The sequence below is a fragment of the Aotus nancymaae genome, unplaced genomic scaffold (assembly GCF_030222135.1).
Source record: "Aotus nancymaae isolate 86718 unplaced genomic scaffold, 86718_ANA_hifiasm-v0.15.2.pri h1tg000057l, whole genome shotgun sequence".
NCBI lineage: Eukaryota > Metazoa > Chordata > Mammalia > Primates > Aotidae > Aotus > Aotus nancymaae.
The window spans coordinates 47,899,495-47,916,900 of record NW_026988471.1 but is presented as its reverse complement, the minus strand read 5'-3'; the positions used below and the strand labels follow the sequence as shown (position 1 = coordinate 47,916,900).

General features: G+C 35.5%; 2 protein-coding genes across 9 annotated transcripts in view; one reads left to right on the top strand and one right to left on the bottom strand.

Moving 5' to 3' along the window:
* Window positions 1-17,406, bottom strand: part of LOC105726151 (uncharacterized) — a 532,480-nt gene that overhangs the window by 281,696 nt on the left and 233,378 nt on the right. The gene's annotated exons all lie outside the window — the stretch shown is intronic.
* The window catches only part of FSHR (follicle stimulating hormone receptor), a 194,234-nt gene that overhangs the window by 80,298 nt on the left and 96,530 nt on the right, over window positions 1-17,406 (top strand). For all 3 annotated transcript variants that reach the window (XM_012465479.3, XM_012465480.3, XM_064364068.1), the window contains exon 2: window positions 6,764-6,835. In XM_012465479.3, the coding sequence (XP_012320902.2) occupies window positions 6,764-6,835 (72 nt within the window). The remainder of the gene's footprint in view (window positions 1-6,763; window positions 6,836-17,406) is intronic.

Sequence of the window (17,406 nt, the reverse complement as noted above, 5' to 3'; positions counted from 1 at the left end):
TTTTCCCAGACCAATATTCTGAAGCACTTCTACATTTTCTTCTGGTAGTTTTATCATTTCAGGTCTTACATTTAGGTCTTTGATTCATTTTGAGGTCATTTTTATATAGAATGAGAGGTGGGAATATAGTTTTATTCTTCTGCATAGTAATAAAACAGTTTTCCCAGCAGCATTTATTTATTTATTTATTTATTTATTTATTTATTTATTTATTTATTTTTAATTTTATTTTTTTTATTGCATTTTAGGTTTTGGGGTACATGTGAAAAACATGCAAGGTTGTTGCATAGGTGCATACGTGGCAGTATGATTTGCTGCCTCCCTCCCCTTCACCTATATCTGGCATTTCTCCCCATGCTATCCCTCCCCAACTCCCCACCCCCCTGCTATCCCCCCCTCCCCACAACAGACCCCCGTGTATAGTGCTCCCCTCTCTGTGTCCATGTGTTCTCCTTGTTCAACACCCGCCTATGAGTGAGAACATGTGGTGTTTGATTTTGTGTTCTTGTGTCAGTTTGCTGAGAATGATGTTTTCCAGGTTCTTCCATGTCCCTACGAAGGACACGAACTCATCATTTTTTATGGCTGCATAATATTCCATGGTGTATATGTGCCACATTTTTCCTGTCCAGTCTATCATCGATGGGCATTTGGGCTGGTTCCAGGTCTTTGCTATTGTAAACTGTGCTGCAATGAACATTCGTGTGCATGTGTCCTTATAGTAGAACAATTTATAATCCTTTGGATATATGCCCAGTAATGGGATTGCTGGGTCAAATGGAATTTCTATTTCTAGGTCCTTGAGGAATCGCCACACTGTTTTCCACAGTGGTTGAACTAATTTACACTCCCACCAACAGTGTAAAAGTGTTCCTATTTCTCCACATCCTCTCCAGCATCTGTTTTCTCCAGATTTTTTAATGATCGCCATTCTAACTGGCGTGAGATGGTATCTCAATGTAGTTTTGATTTGCATTTCTCTAATGACCAGTGATGATGAGCATTTTTTCATATGTTTGTTGGCCTCATGTATGTCTTCTTTTGTAAAGTATCTGTTCATATCCTTCGCCCATTTTTGCCCAGCAGCATTTATTGAAAAGACTGTCCTTTCCCTAATGAGTGTTCTTGACATCTTTGTCAAAAATTAGTTGGACATCAATACATTGATTAATTTCTGTGTTCTCTATTCTGTTCTTCTGGTCTATGTGTCTATTTTTATGCCAATACCTTGTTGTTTTGGTTACTATAGGTTTGTAGTATATTTTGAAGTCTGATAATGCGATGCATATAGTTTTGTTCTTTTTGCTTAGAATGCTTTGGTTATTCAGTGTTTTTGGTGGTTCCATACAAATTTTAAGATTTTTTTCTATTTCTGTAAAGAATGTTATTGACATTTTGATAGGGATTGCATTGAACCTGTAGATTGATTTAGGTAGTATTGTCATGTTACCAATATTAATTATTCTGAATCATGAGCATGAGATGTTTTAACATTTGTATCCTCTTTAATTTCTTTTATCAGTGTTTTGTAGTTTCCCTTGTGGAAGTCTTTTATGTCCTTGGTTAGATTTATTCCTGGGTATTTTTTGTAGCTATTGTGAGATTGCCTTGTTGATTTCTCTTTCAGCCAGTTTGCTGTTTAGGTATTGATATGCTACTGAATTTGTATATTAGTTTTGTACCCCACAACTTTACTTAATTCATTTATCAGTTCTAAGGGTTTGTTGGTAGAGTCTAGGTTTTTCTGCATATAAGATCATGCAATCTGGAAGCAGGGACAATTTGCTTTCCTGTTTTCCCATTTGTATGACCTTTGTTTCTTTCTCTTGCCTAATTGCTCTGGCTAGAACTTCCAGTATAACTATGAATAAAAGTGGTAAGAGTAAGCATCTTTGTCTTGTTCCAGTTCTGAGAGAAAAATGTGAAAGCATCAGTAAGATGTAAATTGTGGTGCAACGTATTCTAAACTTTATCTATTATACTCTCATTTACTTTGTTTCAAAAATGAAAATTTATTAAGTACAATACCATTACCTATATTTCTGATTTAAAGGAAATGTGTGCATACCTTTTGAATTTGTTAATCAGGACTAGATCAACAATGTCATAATGAAATATCAAAAGGTTGCTGGTTAAAATAAGCCTTCTATAATAGGCAGAGTTTACAATGTTAAGTGGTAAATCCAGTTTTCTTCAGTAAACATTCAAATAAGTTAGTTCTCTATAACAATCATTTTGAGTGTTAAAATCATAGGTCAAGAGTCCATTAAACCATTTCAGTAAGCCTTTTGCTACTAGTAGAAAGCTTCTTACCCATCTCAGTAATAAACTCAAAGAAAAACTTAACCTTATAATTTCAAAATAGCAAGTTAGTGTAGATTAAACTTAAGCTTTATCTAATATGAAATTATAATGTCTATCTGAGTGTTTACCTTCTCAAACATCTCTATCAACAGTCTCCGCTTTTACCATTTCTTATTAAACATCTTTCAAGTATCACTTTAAGTTCTAGCCAGAAATGCAATAAAAAAAATATTGGGTTCATAATTTTCTGTTTCCACAATTCTATTTTTCTTTTAGTAGTTTATTGTACTTGAAGCTTAGCTCATTAATTTCTTATCTAATTCTTTTCTTTCCTTCTCTGGTACAATAATTTACATCTATAAATTTCTACTATAGGTAGCAATTTAACGATATTTCATGAGTTTGATATGTTTGATATGTATTTTCATTATAGTTCAATCTAAATGATTCCTAATTGTAATTTCTCTTTTGACCCATATATGATTTAAAAGCGTGTTCATTTGTTTGTTTGGTTTGTTGGTTGGTTTGCTTTGCTTTTGGTTTTGTTTTTGTTTTTTCCATATGGGTGTATGTGTACTAGGGGAGGAGAGTTAATTATATTTATTACTGATTTCTAAGTAATTTAATTGCATCACCATCAAAGAAAGTAATTTTTAAATACTAATTTTCTTTATAACCTAGTTCTTGGTCAGTATGTTTTTAGTGTTCTTTATTGACTTCGTAGGGTTTCCAGCCATTACGACAACTCACTTATATTTGCTCCCTGCAAATTTCATGTTGGAATTTGATATCCAGTGTTGGACAAGTGACCTAGTGGGAGGTGTCCGTGTCATAGGCACAGATCCCTCATGAACGGCTTGGTGCCATCCTTGCAGTAATGAGTTAATTCTCATTTTATTAGTTTTCACGAGAGCTGATTATTGAAAAGAGCCTGGCATCTACCTTTCCCTCCTCATCCTTCGTCAATTGCCACTTGATGCTTATTCTCCTTCCCCTACTGCCATGAGTGGAAGATTTCTGAGGCCCTCACCAGAAGCAGACATTGATGCCGTACTTCTTGTGAAGCCTGCAGAACCATGAGTGAAATAAACCTCTTTTCTTTATAAATTTGTTTCAGGTTTTTCTTTGTAGCTACACAAATGAACTAAGAAACTCACCTATTCAATAGAAAACACTAATTTCTTCATCCACTATTCCTTCCTGTGTTTTGCGCCTTCCTCCTGAATTAAATTTTCTTATCCTTTAAAGAAATTCTTTCTCTAAAAGTTTATTCATAGCTAATTAAATTTGTTCAGACATCATTTTATTTTACCCTCACATTTCAATGATAATTTTCTACATTATAGAATTTTAAATTGGCAGTTATTTTCTCTAATAGGTTTGGAGATATTTTTACAAGGTTTTCTAATTATTTTTTTATTTGAAGACAGGCTTTTTCCCTCCATTTGCATTTAAAACATCTTCTTTAATGGCTCTACAGTTTTAATTCATAGGTATCTGGCAGTGGATTTTTGTTTTCCTCCCTGGGATTTGTTGAGATCTCTGAATCTGAGGATTTATATCTTTCATAAGTTATGAAACATTTCTGGATGTTATTTCATTTTAATTTAAATAACTGGTTCTCCATTTTCTATACCTTTCTAGAATGTGTATGAGATGACAAGAAAAGATATCTTCACATTCTGTTCTCCACGTCTCATCTCATGTACCAGTTTGGCACTAAAGCATAAATCCCTTTGCCTCTAAGTTCAGAAACTCCCCCAGGATACCTTGGTTTTACTTTACCCTCTTAGAATTCTGGCTGCATTCACCACTGCTCAGGGGTCCGTCTGGTATTCAGCTGCTTTACTTTGGGCCCCTGGGGATTTCTCATATCCTTTCAAGCTCTGCTATGCATTTAAAATAATATTTGTAATGTTTTATAGAAGACTTCTGGGTAATTTTTTGTGAAAATATCTTCAAATTATCTAATTTATAACATTTTAGGAAATAGAGGTCAATGAAGATTTTAAGCATCAAAAATATTTAATTATGTTAATAATTTTGAACTGCTTAATGCAGACACAGTCCTTGAAAATTTTAGAAAACATGCACATTACTGGGCTGAATCAAAAAATGCTTTCTAGTTGATGTTATTAAATACAAGAGTCAGTTATTCAAGACCTCACTCTCCATGCATCTCATTAATTAATATTTTACTTTAATGTTACAATTTCCTTGACACTTTCAGAGTGTTGAGTAGTTTAAAGCAATTTTATTACCTTTAATTATTTGTTTATTTTCATCATTCTTCTGTCTTGTGTTAAACAGGAACAAAAGGAACTTGTATGTATTAACCAAGGTTAAGTGAGTACAACTAAGGTAGAGTATTGAGCTAACTTTGATTCATTTTAGATGGATATTCTAGAAGTAGATACTCTTCTGTGATCTTAAATTAAATCACCTTTTATTTAAATGGCTTAACCAAGACAATGCTTTTAGTATGAACTAATATTTTTGAGGCTTGGGTTCAAAATTCATTCACCCTTAACAATCTTTCTGTTATATATTTGTGTACTTTGGGATCTTTCTCATCTTATTCCTTGTATAAATTTATTGCTATTATATCAACTATAGGCCTCAACTGTTTTCTAGCAGTTCCAAAGTTTCTGGTATTGCCTTTCCAGCAAGAATATAAACTCCTACAGGACAGCAATAGCACACAAGGTTCTCTCTCATGATTCTTCACCATAGGGTTGGCACACCTTGTAGCCAAGCACAAGCAAGGTGAAAAAGAAAGACTTGATTGCCTGAGTAGCAGCTCTATCTGAAACAGAAATTTCACTAACAACAATAAATAATAGACGGTTAAAGCAACAAAATGTTTATAAAATTATCCAAGTCCATGGTGTTTGATTACAATTCATGCTCACAGACTGCCTTATAAAAGGAAGTGTTAAAGATTAAAGAAAACCAAATCCCTAATAATCAGTTACAAATCAAGAAAAAGCCAGAGGGAAGAAGGCTGGGGAAAGAATAATATTCTTATTATGAAGATTTCCAAAGCGTCACTTGTAACTACAATCTCAAACCCAGAATTTTCAGAATGCTCAATAGCCATTAATTCAGTCATTCAACAAATATTTATTGACTACCTATCATGTCAGGCACTGTTCTAGGCATTTGGTATACAGTCACAACAAATCAAGCCAACATTTCTGCCCTCATGGAACTTGAATTCTAGTTAAATAAATAAATAAATAAATACACAAAGATAAACAGAAGATACAACATGTCAGAATTGCTATGACAAAAAAATTTAAGCAGCAGGAAAGAGGGGTTGGGGCCAAGTTTGGGAGATTATTATTTTAATAGGTGGTTAGGGAAAGCTTCACTGAAATGGTAACATTTGAGCAAATAACAAGCCATGAGGATATCTGGGAGAGAAATGTTCCAATCAGAGAGAACTGCAAAAGTGGAAACATTAAGCCAGAAGGAACCTGGCATGTCCAAGGAATTGCTAAAGGACACTGTGACAAGACCAGGATGAACAAAGGGTTGTTGTCAAAATTGAGAACACAGGGTCTATGGAAATAAAAAGCAGAAAGCTCGTGTAGAGTACTGAAGACCTTTGTAAACAAATTTGATTTTTCCCCTAGTGAGATGAGGAGCCATTGGAAGGAATTCTGAGGCAGGCGTGAGACAAATATTTCAAGCAGAAGAAAATGGCAAAAGCTGGAGGCGGCTGAGGTTAAGAGAAGACTTTTTTTAGATGAGAAACATTATGGCATGTTTTTATATTAGTAAGCTGAATCCAGAAAGAAAGGGGGAAAAGGTGAATGAAATGTGTGAAGAAAATGGAAAACTGTCATAGCAGTTACTGGGACTAGCTGAGAGGGAAATAGATCTACTGCATATTGGGGAAGCTATTCTTAGACAGGACCCTGGACAGTTCACTCATTGCACCAGGAAAGAAGGCAATGTGTGTAAAGCACAGGTGCAGGCAGGTTGATCAGTCAGTGAGCCCTAGGAGATCATAAGGATATTTTCTTCTATCGATTTTATTTTCATCTTGGAATAGGAGGCAAGGTCAGCTGAGAATTACAATAAAGGAAGAGGCAATGGGGGGTGGAGTAGAGAAAGAGAACAGGCCTCACACAGGACTACCGAAGGCAACATAAGGTGTGGGGACCAGCAAGGTTCATACTCCAACTCTGTCATGTATCAGCCATATGACCCTGGGTAAGTTTTTTATTCTCCCTAAACTCTAGTTTCCTTACACAAAATGGAGAGACTAATAGTGCCAATATCGCCACTTTGTAGAGGGGATTAAGAGAGTGTAAAAGTAATTTCAACATTACTTTATGGCAAGCACTTACTATGTGTTGTTAGCTGTTAGCTGATACTGTCTTAATACATTAGCAACTCAATTATTTATTAGTGGATAGGTTGTGATATTTTATTTCTACTCTCTTTGCAGGAGGTTTGTCCTCACCAAGCTTCGAGTCATCCCAAAAGGTGCATTTTCAGGATTTGGGGACCTGGAGAGAATGTATGTACCTGACACTGCTGTGAGTGAATGCCTCAAGGGGGCTAGAGAAAGTAACCTCAGATCACATCTAGTAGGATGAACTGTACTTAGTAGCCAGACTGACATGACCAGCCAAACTTTCTGCATCTCCTCACATTTTTTTGTCTCACCATGGTGTCTAAATGATAGTGTGGAATCTTTCAGTGAGGCCATTGAAATGAGCAAAAGAGCAATCCAAGCAATCTTCCTCATTTCTCAAATAAGGGGTTGTTCCCAGAGTACCTGTGAGTGGAATTTTCATAAATCAAAGCCTCTTTTTTTTCTGCAGATACTCAATCTCTTTCAAAAATACTTTCTACTATTTATGATTGATTTTTAATTGACAGCAGGATTTAACATCTGTGCTGTAGGGACTCTCTAGCCTTCTTGTTCCCAAGGTATGCATGCAGGCAAGTAATAATTGATATATAAACATTTAAAAGTACTAGGAAAGTTTACAGCACTGATGAAGATTTACTTTGAAAAGAGAAGACTCCTTTGTTACTGCAAACATTCAGTTCACACTGGGCTGGTTTTATTTAGTTTTTCTAAGATATGGTTTTCTCAAAGTAGGGTACAGTAGTAAAAGACAGTAAAAGACTATTGGATATCCTCCCACACTTAAAGTAATCCACCCTCCCTTTGAAAGCTCTTGGTACCACCTCCTGGGCATTTAGGGCCAGGGAGATATGTTCTTCTCTGCAGTGAGACAGCCACGATTCAGGACTTTAATGCCAGTAAGTATAGCAATGAATAAACAGAGTATATACAGAAGGGAATGAAAGCAAGGCAAGAAAGCAAACCTTCAGTTCATGTGTTTCTCTTTGTTGAAGTCATTAAATTTATCGTCTTCATTTGTTTTTATCCCTTTAAGACTAGTACTTGCTGAAGTCAGAAGAAGTAAGAAAGGAATCCTTTAACAAAAGAATCACAAAGTATAGATGTCATTATGTCCAGCAATTAAGCCACCCGCTTAAAGGAGGGTGGTCAGAATCCTGGTTTCAGTGTTAGTTTTAATATAAAATTACTGCATAACCTTGATTAAAGCATTTTATCTTTTAGGGCCTTGGTTTCCTCATATGTGTATTAAGAGGGGAGTTTTAAAAAGGGGCTTACGTGATTTCCAATTTCTATCCCCAAGCTGGAGGAGAGCCCAATTTAAGATCTGTAATCTTCCAGGGTTTACCTCATTGAAGACATTCAACTATCACAGGGCTTAGAAGATGGGGACACTCAACTAAACAGAGTTCACCAAGGAAATCAGGGAAAGAGTACAGTTCGAGAGCTTATGCTTAAGATGTATTCCTGGATGAATTCACCATTCCCTTGCCTGTAGCTAACACAGACTAAATGATTATTGGATATCCCTGTGTCCCTAAACATCACAATAATTACATCAAATTCTAAAGACAAGCATTTCAGATGTCACAAATAAGCTACTTTAATCAAATTTAATCCAGCAAGTGTGAATGACCCCTCACCGGGTATTCAGCATCAGACAAGACCTTCCGTAGCAATACGAATGGTGGAACTGAGCTGACAAAGCAACGATCCAAGAGAACAGCAGCTGGCTCAGTAACTCAACTTGCCCAGACAGAGCTTGTCCATTTTTACCTCATGGCTTTATTTATCAGCCCGTACTGACACAGTGAGACGCCAAAAATAAAATCGGTCTTTTTTATTTCACCCTTTTTATACCCTTAGGCTTTAAAGCATTTTCTAGCAAAGGGCCCAGCATTGGATTGAACCTGAGGAGACTCTGGTATCCCTCAGTCTCCATGCTCACCTCTGTCCCTTGTCTTGCCTTCTACGTTGGTCACCAAAAAGTTCTCATCTCCTTTCCAGACTTACCTCCTTCACTCGTGTTCTTCCAGTTGTTAACCAGTTTCCTGAACTTAGTAACTATTGCCCTTTTCTTCACTATCTCCTTCTCCACAAATCACAAAGTCCCTTTCATTCATTCTGCACATGTGACCAACTTTCACCTATCCATATTGGAAAGAAAAAAAGGAAAAGTTTTCTGTATAAATTCCACCTTCCTATCATGCTACCTTTTTCTCTCTTCCCCATCAAGACCACTGTGTTGAAAGAGCTGCCTTCATTCACTGCTTCTCTATCCTTTCTTTTCAATCACTTCTTAGCCTACCCACTTGCTATTTGGCCAAAAATTCTTCAACACTATTTAACTATTCTATCAAAGATCTCAAAAATACCATAGCTACAAGATCCAATGACTTCCTTTATCCTCTTCTGCTTACCTTATATGTAGCTTATTTCATTAACCATTAATGTCCTGCTTCTCAACACCCTTTCCCCACTTAACTTCTGGGACACCACACTCTCCTGCCTCCCTATTAACCTCCCAGATTGCTCCATATCCAGTTCTCTTCATCTCTCTTGTTCTTTAACTGCCCTTCAAAAATTTAGGAATTCTAGAGCTCTACTTTTGGGAATTTTCTTTTCTTCTAACTCCACCCCTGAATGGCCAGTTGTCGGATAATGTCTTAATACCTGGGTTCCTAAACTTTCATCTGCAACCTTCACCTCTCTTTTGAGACCATAATTCTTGTTTTAAATTAGAAAAATGCCTAAACATCTACACCTGAGTGAACTGCAAATACCTGAAATTCAATATACTCAGAACTAGCATATCTTTATCCTTAAATTTCTCATCTTCCCAAATCGCCCAGTGATAATGTCACCATCTGCCCAGGTTCCCAAGCAAGGAAAATCCAGTCTTCCTTGATGCAGGTGCATTCTGTATGCCTTATGCCAAGGTGCTCTTCCAGTCCTACTGACTGCTTCTCAAATGTACTCTGGTATCCAGCCCTCTTCTCATTCCTGCTATTAGACCCAAAATCTCTTCAGCATTTATATAGCCTACTGTATGAAGCTGCCATGCCTATCCCAGCTGCAATCTTCCTGCCACTCTGCTGCCAGATTTGCACTGTTCAAATTCTCTTGCAGAAGAACCTCTATGGATCCTCCTTGCTACAGACTTAAGTCATAAGTTCCTGGCACAGAAATCAAAACCCTTTATCTCACATCATATGCACTGTGTACCTTACACTCTCACCAGGTGGGACAATTTTCTATTCCCCAAGCACTATTATTACCAGACATCATATTGCATATTTAGAATGTAACAGCTTGTTCTTTGGACAATGTCTGGCACATAAAGAGATTAAAAATAATTTCAGGGGAATGAAACAATAAATAAACAAATGAACAAAATATACTTTCACACTGTTCTTATGTAGATGCTGTCCCTCTGTCTAAAATTTCACTTCATAAAATCCTGCTTGTCAGTCAGGGACCAGATGAAATGCTTACTTTTCTGCAGAGCTTTTCCAGAACTTTCCAAGTTTTTCCAAACCAGAATTCTATATTCATAATATTAACAGCGCATTTATCAGATTTTATTCAGAATTTATAGTTTATCAGATCCCTTGATTATTCTTTTAGGCCAAGATCAGAATGTAGCAACTTTGAACTACAGTATAAGACCAAGTCTGTCTAGCCTGTCCACTCATGTCTTTCTCCAGCTACCACGATCTTTCCTTGGTATCTTAGTCCATTAGTGCTGCTGTAACAAAATACCATAGACTAGATAATTTACAAGGAACAGAAATTTATTTTTTCACAGTTATGGAGACTTGAAAGTCAAGATCAAGGCTCCAGCCTCTGGTGACAGGTTTCTTGCTGAGTTCTCACATAGTGGAAGGTAAAAGGGCAAAAGGGGACAAACATGCAAACATGTCCCTACATGGCAGAGGAGAAGAGAGAGAACCCATTCCCAAAAGCTTTTTTTAATAGCAACAGAGGAAGGAACAGGTAGCAATCTTTGCTGTTCTGCAGCCTCCACTGGTGATTTCCAGGCAAGCAGGGTCTGTTGTGGACCTCCAGCAAACTCCAGCAGACCTGCAGCAGAGGGGCCTGACTGTTAGAAGGAAAACTAACAAACAGAAAGAAATAGCATCAACATCAACAAAAAGGAAGTCCACTCAGAGACCCCTTCCAAAGGTCACTGACCTCAAAAACCAAAGGTAGATAAATCCATGAAGATGGGTAGAAAGAAGAGCAAAAAGGCTGAAAACTCCAAAAACCAGAATGCTGCTTCTCCTTTAAGGGATCACAGCTCCTCTCCAGCAAGGGAAAAAAACCGGACAGAGAATGAGTTTGAAGAATTGACAGAAGCAGGCTTCAGAAGATGGGTAATAACAAACTTTAATGAGCTAAAGCTCAAACTTGTATGAGCATGTTCTGATTCAATGCAAGGAAGCTAAGAAGCTTGATAAAAGGTTAGATGAAAACCTAACTCGAATAACCACTTTAGAGAAGAACATAAACAACCTGATGGAGCTGAAAAAGATAGCACAAGAACTTCATGAAGCATATACAAGTTTCAATAGCCAAATAGATAAAGTGGAAGAAAGGATATCAGAGATTGAAGATCAACTCAATGAAATAAAGCTAGAAGACAAGATTAGAGAAAAAAAAGAGTGAAAGGAAATGAACAAAGTCTCCAAGAAATACGGGATTATGTGAAAAGACCAAATCTACGTTTGATCGAGGTACATAAAAATGAAAGGGAGAATGAAACCAAGTTAGAAAGCACTTTTCAGGATGTTATCCAGGGGAACCTCCCCAACCTAGCAAGGCAGGCAAACATTCAAATTCAGGGAATACAGAGAACACCACGAACTCCTTGAGAAGAGCAACCCCAAGGCATATAATCGTCAGATTCATCAAGGCTGAAAAGAAGGAAAAAATGCTAAGGGCAGCCAGAGAGAAAGTTCAGGTTATCCACAAAAGGAACCTCATCAGACTAACAGCGGATCTCTTGGCAGAAACTCTACAAGCCAGAAGAGAGTGGGGGCCAATATTCAACATTCTTAAAGCAAAGAATTTTCAACCCTGAATTTCATATCCAGCCAAACTAAGCTTCATAAGCGAACGAGAAATAAAATCCTTTACAGACAAGCATATGCTGACAGATTTTGTCACCACCAGGCCTGCCCTACAAGAGCTCCCAAAGGAAGCACTAAACATGTAAAGGAACAACCAGTACCAGTCACTGCAAAAACATACCAAACTGTAAATACTATTGACGCTAGGAAGAAACTGCATCAATTAATGGGCAAAACAACCAGCTAGTATCATAACAGAAGGGTCACGTTTACACATAACAATATTAACCTTAGCTGTAAATGGGCTAAATGCCCAATTAAAAGACACAGACTGGCAAATTGGATAAAGAGTCAAGACCCATTGGTGTGCTTTATTCAGGAGACCCATCTAATGTGCAGAGGCACACAAGATTCAAAATAAAGGGATGGAGGAATATTTACCAAGCAAATGGAAAGCAAAAAAAATCAGGGGTTGTAATCCTATTCTCTGATAAAACAGACTTTAAACCATAAAATTCAAAAGAGACAAAGAAAGACATGAAGTTTTTTTAGTGAATGTGTGTGCATGGTGGGGCAAGTGTAGAAGATGACATAATCAGATATAAATTTAGAAAATATTACTGTATGTTGAACATGGATGAGAAGGAAGAACATGCTGGTAAATGGGGACAGCACAAGTTGAAGGCTGTTGTAGTCACACAAGTGCTCTGGTTTCAATGTTTTTTCCCCTCCAAATTTCCTGTTAAAACTCAATCTCCAATTCAACATTGGGAAATACGGCCTTTTGAGAGTGGCTGGATCAATGCAACACAAACAACTAACTATCCTAAATATATATATGCCCCCAGTGCAGAAGCACCCAGATTCATAAAGCAAGTTCTTAGAGACCTACAAAGAGACTTAGAGTCCCACACAATAATAGTGGGAGACTTTAATGCCCCACTGTCAGTATTAGACAGATCAACGAAACAGAAAATTAACAAGGACATCCAGAATTTGAAATCAGCTCTGAACCAAGCAGACCTACTAGACATCTACAGAACTCTTCACCCCAAATCAACAGAATATACATTCTTCTCAGCACCACATCGCACCAGTTCCAAAACTGACCACATAATTGGAAGTAAAACACTCCTCAGCAAATGCAAAAGAACGGAAATTGTAACAGTCTCTCATACCACAGTGCAATCAAATTAGAACTCAGGATTAAGAAACTCAATCAAAACCACACAAGTACATGGAAACTGAACAACCTGCTCCTGAATGACTACTGGATAAATAACCAAATGAAGGCAGAAATAAAGATGTTCTTTGAAACCAATGAGAACGAAGACAAAATATACCAGAATCTCTGGGACACATTTAAAGCAGTGTATAGAGGAAAATAGCACTAAATGCCCAAAAGAGAAAGCAGGAAAGACCTAAAATAGATACCCTAACGTCAAAATTAAAAGAACTAAAGCAGCAAGAAAAATTGAAAAGCCAGCAGAAGCAACTATTCATCTATTCATGATGATGAGGCCCTTGTGTTACGGGCCCTAAACCACTCTCAAAAGGCCACATTTCCCAATATTGAATTGGAGATTGAGTTTTCAGGAAATTTGGAAGAGAAAAAACATTTAAACCAGAGCACTTGTGTGACTACAACAGCCTTCAACTTGTGCTGTCCCCATTTACCAGCATGTTCTTCCTTCTCATCCATGTTCAACATACAGTAATATTTTCTAAATTTATATCTGATCATGTCATCTCCCACATTTGCCCTACCATGCACCCACATACACTAAAAAACTCTTCATGTCTAACCTCTTTTTTCTATTGTTTTTTGTTCCACAGTTTTCCTTTTTCTTTTATTTTTAATTAACATATAATTATATTATTTATAATCATGGTAACACATAATCATACAATAATTGTGAACAGTGTGTAATTTTGATACATATATACATTGGGTAATAAATCAGGGTAATTAACATATCTCACATGGATATCATTTCTTTGTTTTGGAAACATTCAAAATCTCCTCTTCTGCATATTTCAAAATACACAGTAATTGTTAATTATAGAGAACACTAGAACTTATTCCTCCTATTTTGCTGTACTTTTATATCTATTAACCAGTCTTTGGGTATCCCCTCTCCCATATAGACTTCCCTGCCTCCAATAACCACTCTTCTACTCTCTTTCTACTCTCTGCTTCTTTGAAGTCGAATTTTTTAACTACCACCTATGAGTGAGAACATGCAATATTTCCCTTTCTGTGCCTGACTTATTTCACTTAACATAATATCCTCCAAGATTATCTATGTTGCTGTGAATGACAGAATTTTGCTCCCTTTCATCACTAAATAGTATTCCATTGTGTGTCATATATATTTATAATATATATTATAAATATAATGTAATATATTGATACTAATATATTAATGTCAATTATTAATATTAAATAATATAATTAATATATATATAATACACATAGCATTTTCTTTATCCATTTCTTTGTGAACATGCGAGTTGATTCCATACCTTGGCTATTGCGGATATTGCTACAATAAACATCAGAATGCAAATAGGCCTTTGACATATTTACAGCACTGATGAAGATTTCCTTTGAAAAGAGAAGACTCCTTTGTTACTGCAAACATTCAGTTCATATTGGGCTGGTTTAATTTAGGGTTTTTCCAAGATACGGTTTTCTCAAAGTGGGGTGTAGTAGTAAAAGACAGAGCAAATCCTCCCACACTTCAAGTAGTCCTCCCTCCCTTTGAAAGCTTTTCCTCAATCTAGATGATATTAGCTGAAGGTTTGTCATATATGGCCCTTATTGTGTTGAGGTACTTTCCTTCTACACCTAATTTATTGAGAGTTTTAAATCATGTTGAATTTTACCAAATGCTTTTTCTGTATTTATTGACATGGTCATATGACTTTTGTCCGTCATTCTATTGCTGTACTGTATCATGTTTATTAATTTGCATATGTTAAAACATTCCTGCATTTCCCAGATAAACCTCCCTTAATCACGGTGTATTATCTCTTTGATGTCTTGTTGGTTTGGGATTGCTAGTATTTTGCTGTGGATTTTTGCATCTATCTTCATCAGGGTTATTGGCCTGTGGTTTTTCTTTTTTCTTTTTTTTTTTTTTTTTTGCTATGTGCTTGTCTGGTATGTGGGCAATGTCAGCCTATGAGAATGAGTTAGAGTTCACTCTGATTCAACTTTTAGAATAGTTTGATAAGAATTGGTATTAATTCTTTTTCAAAGGTTCTATAGAATTCAGCAGTGACACCATCTGGTCCTGGGCTTTTCTTCGTTGGGAGATTTTCAATTATCTGTTCAAACTTGTCACTTATTATTGGTCAGTTCAGGTTTTGTATTTTTTCTTGGTTCAACCTTGGTGGGTTGTATTTGTCTAGGAATTTATCCAGATTTTCAAATTTATTGGTGTATACTTGTTCATAGCAATCTTTAATGAGCCTCTGTATTTTTGTGGTAACCATTGTAATGTTACTACTACTGCTACTGTGATTGTGTATGTTTTTCATTTCTGATTTTATTTGGGTATTCTCCCTTTTTTCTTAGTCTAGCTAATGGTTTGTTCAAGTTGGTGTATCATTTCAGAAAAGTAACTTTTTGTTTCATTGGTATTCTATGTTATTTTACTATTTATTTCTGCTCTGATATTTATTACTTTTCTAATAATTTTTTATTTGGTTTGTTGCTTTTTTAGTTCCTTGAACTGCATTGTTAATTGGTTTATTTGAAATCTTTCTTGTTTTTTGATATATGGGTTTACTGCCATAAACTTGCCTCTTAATACTGCTTTTGCTGTGTCCCATAGGTTTTGGTATGTTATGTTCTCATTTTCATTTGTTTTAAGAAAGTTTTAAATTTTATTCTTAATTTCCTCTTTACCTATTGATCATTCAGAAATGTGCTGTTTAATTTCCATGTAGTGTATGCTTTCAAATGTTTCTCTAGTTATTGATTTCTAGGTTTATTCCACTGTGGCATTCTAAGATACTTGATATGATTTTGATTTTTTAAAATTTTTTGAGACTTGTTTATTGTCCTGACAGAAACAATATGGCCTATTCTGAGAAGTATTTCGTTTGCTAATGATGAGAATGTGTATTCTGCAGCTGGTGGATTAAATGTTCTGTAAGTTTCTGGTCTGTGATGCAGTTTAAATCCAATGTTTCTTTGTTGATTTTCACTCTAATCAATCTGTCCAATGCTGAGAGTAGGGTATTGAAGTCTTCAACTACTAATGAATTGTGATCTATCTCTCCCTTTAGGTCTAACAATATTTGCTTTTTATATCTGCATGCTCTGGTGTTAGGTGTATATATATATATATTGATTATATATATATATAAAGATTATATATATATATTGATTATATATATATATAAAGATTATATATATATATTGATTATATATATATAAAGATTATATATATATATGATTATATATATATAAAGATTATATATATATATTGATTATATATATATACCTAACATATACCTAACATAATATATATATATTCCAATTGTAATAATTTCTTGCTGAATTGATCCTTTTATTATATAATGTTAATCATTGTCTCTTTTTACATCTTTTAACTTAACTCTGTTTTTCTGATGTAAGTATAGCTATTCCTGCTTTGTGTTGGGTCTACAAGGAATATCTCTTTTTAATCCTTTCACTTTCAGTCTATGTGTCTTTACAGGTAAAGTATGTTTCTTATAGACAGCATATATTTGGGTCTTTAAAAACACATCTATTTCACCAGTCTATATATTTTAAATGGTGAATTTAGTCTATTTACATTCAAGATTACTATTAATAGGTCAAGATTACCATTACTATTAGTTACTATTAATAGGTTACTCCAACCATTAATTGTTTTCTGCTTGTTTTATATACATCCTTTGCTTCTTACTTCCTCTCTTATTTGTATTATTGCAATTAGGTGGTTTTCTGTAGTGATGGCCTTGATTCCTTTCTCATTGTCCTTTGTGTATCAGTTCTAACAGTGAGTGTTAGAGTTCTGCATATTGTCATGATGTTGGTTTCAGTCTTTTTACTTCCCAATGGAAGACTCCAGAGAGTCTCTTGTTTGGCAGGTCTAGTTGTGATCAATTCCCTTAGTTTTTTCTTGTCTATGAAAGATTATTTTCCCCTTCATTTCTGAAGGGTAGCTTTGCTGGGTATAATATTCTTGTCTTGCAGCTTTTTCTTTTAATACTTTGAATATATCATCCTGTTCTCCCCTGGCCCATAAGGTTTGTGCTAAGAAATCTACTCTTCATCCAATGTGGATTTTTTAGTGTGTGATTTGAGGCTTTTCCCTTCTTGTTTTCACAAGTTTCTCTTTTTCTTTGATTTTTGACTATTTGACTGTAACGTGCCTTGGAAAGGACTTTGGAGTTACTCTTTTTGGGATTTTTTTTTCCCCAAGTCTTGGAAGTGGATGTTCATCTCTCTATCAAGACTTGGGAAAATTTCAGCTATTATTTCATTAAATATGCTTTCTATACATTTTCTTTTCTCTTCTCCTTCTGGAATTCCTATAATATGAATATTTATGTGGTTAACAATGCCTTATAAATTCTATAGATTTTATTATATTTTATTAT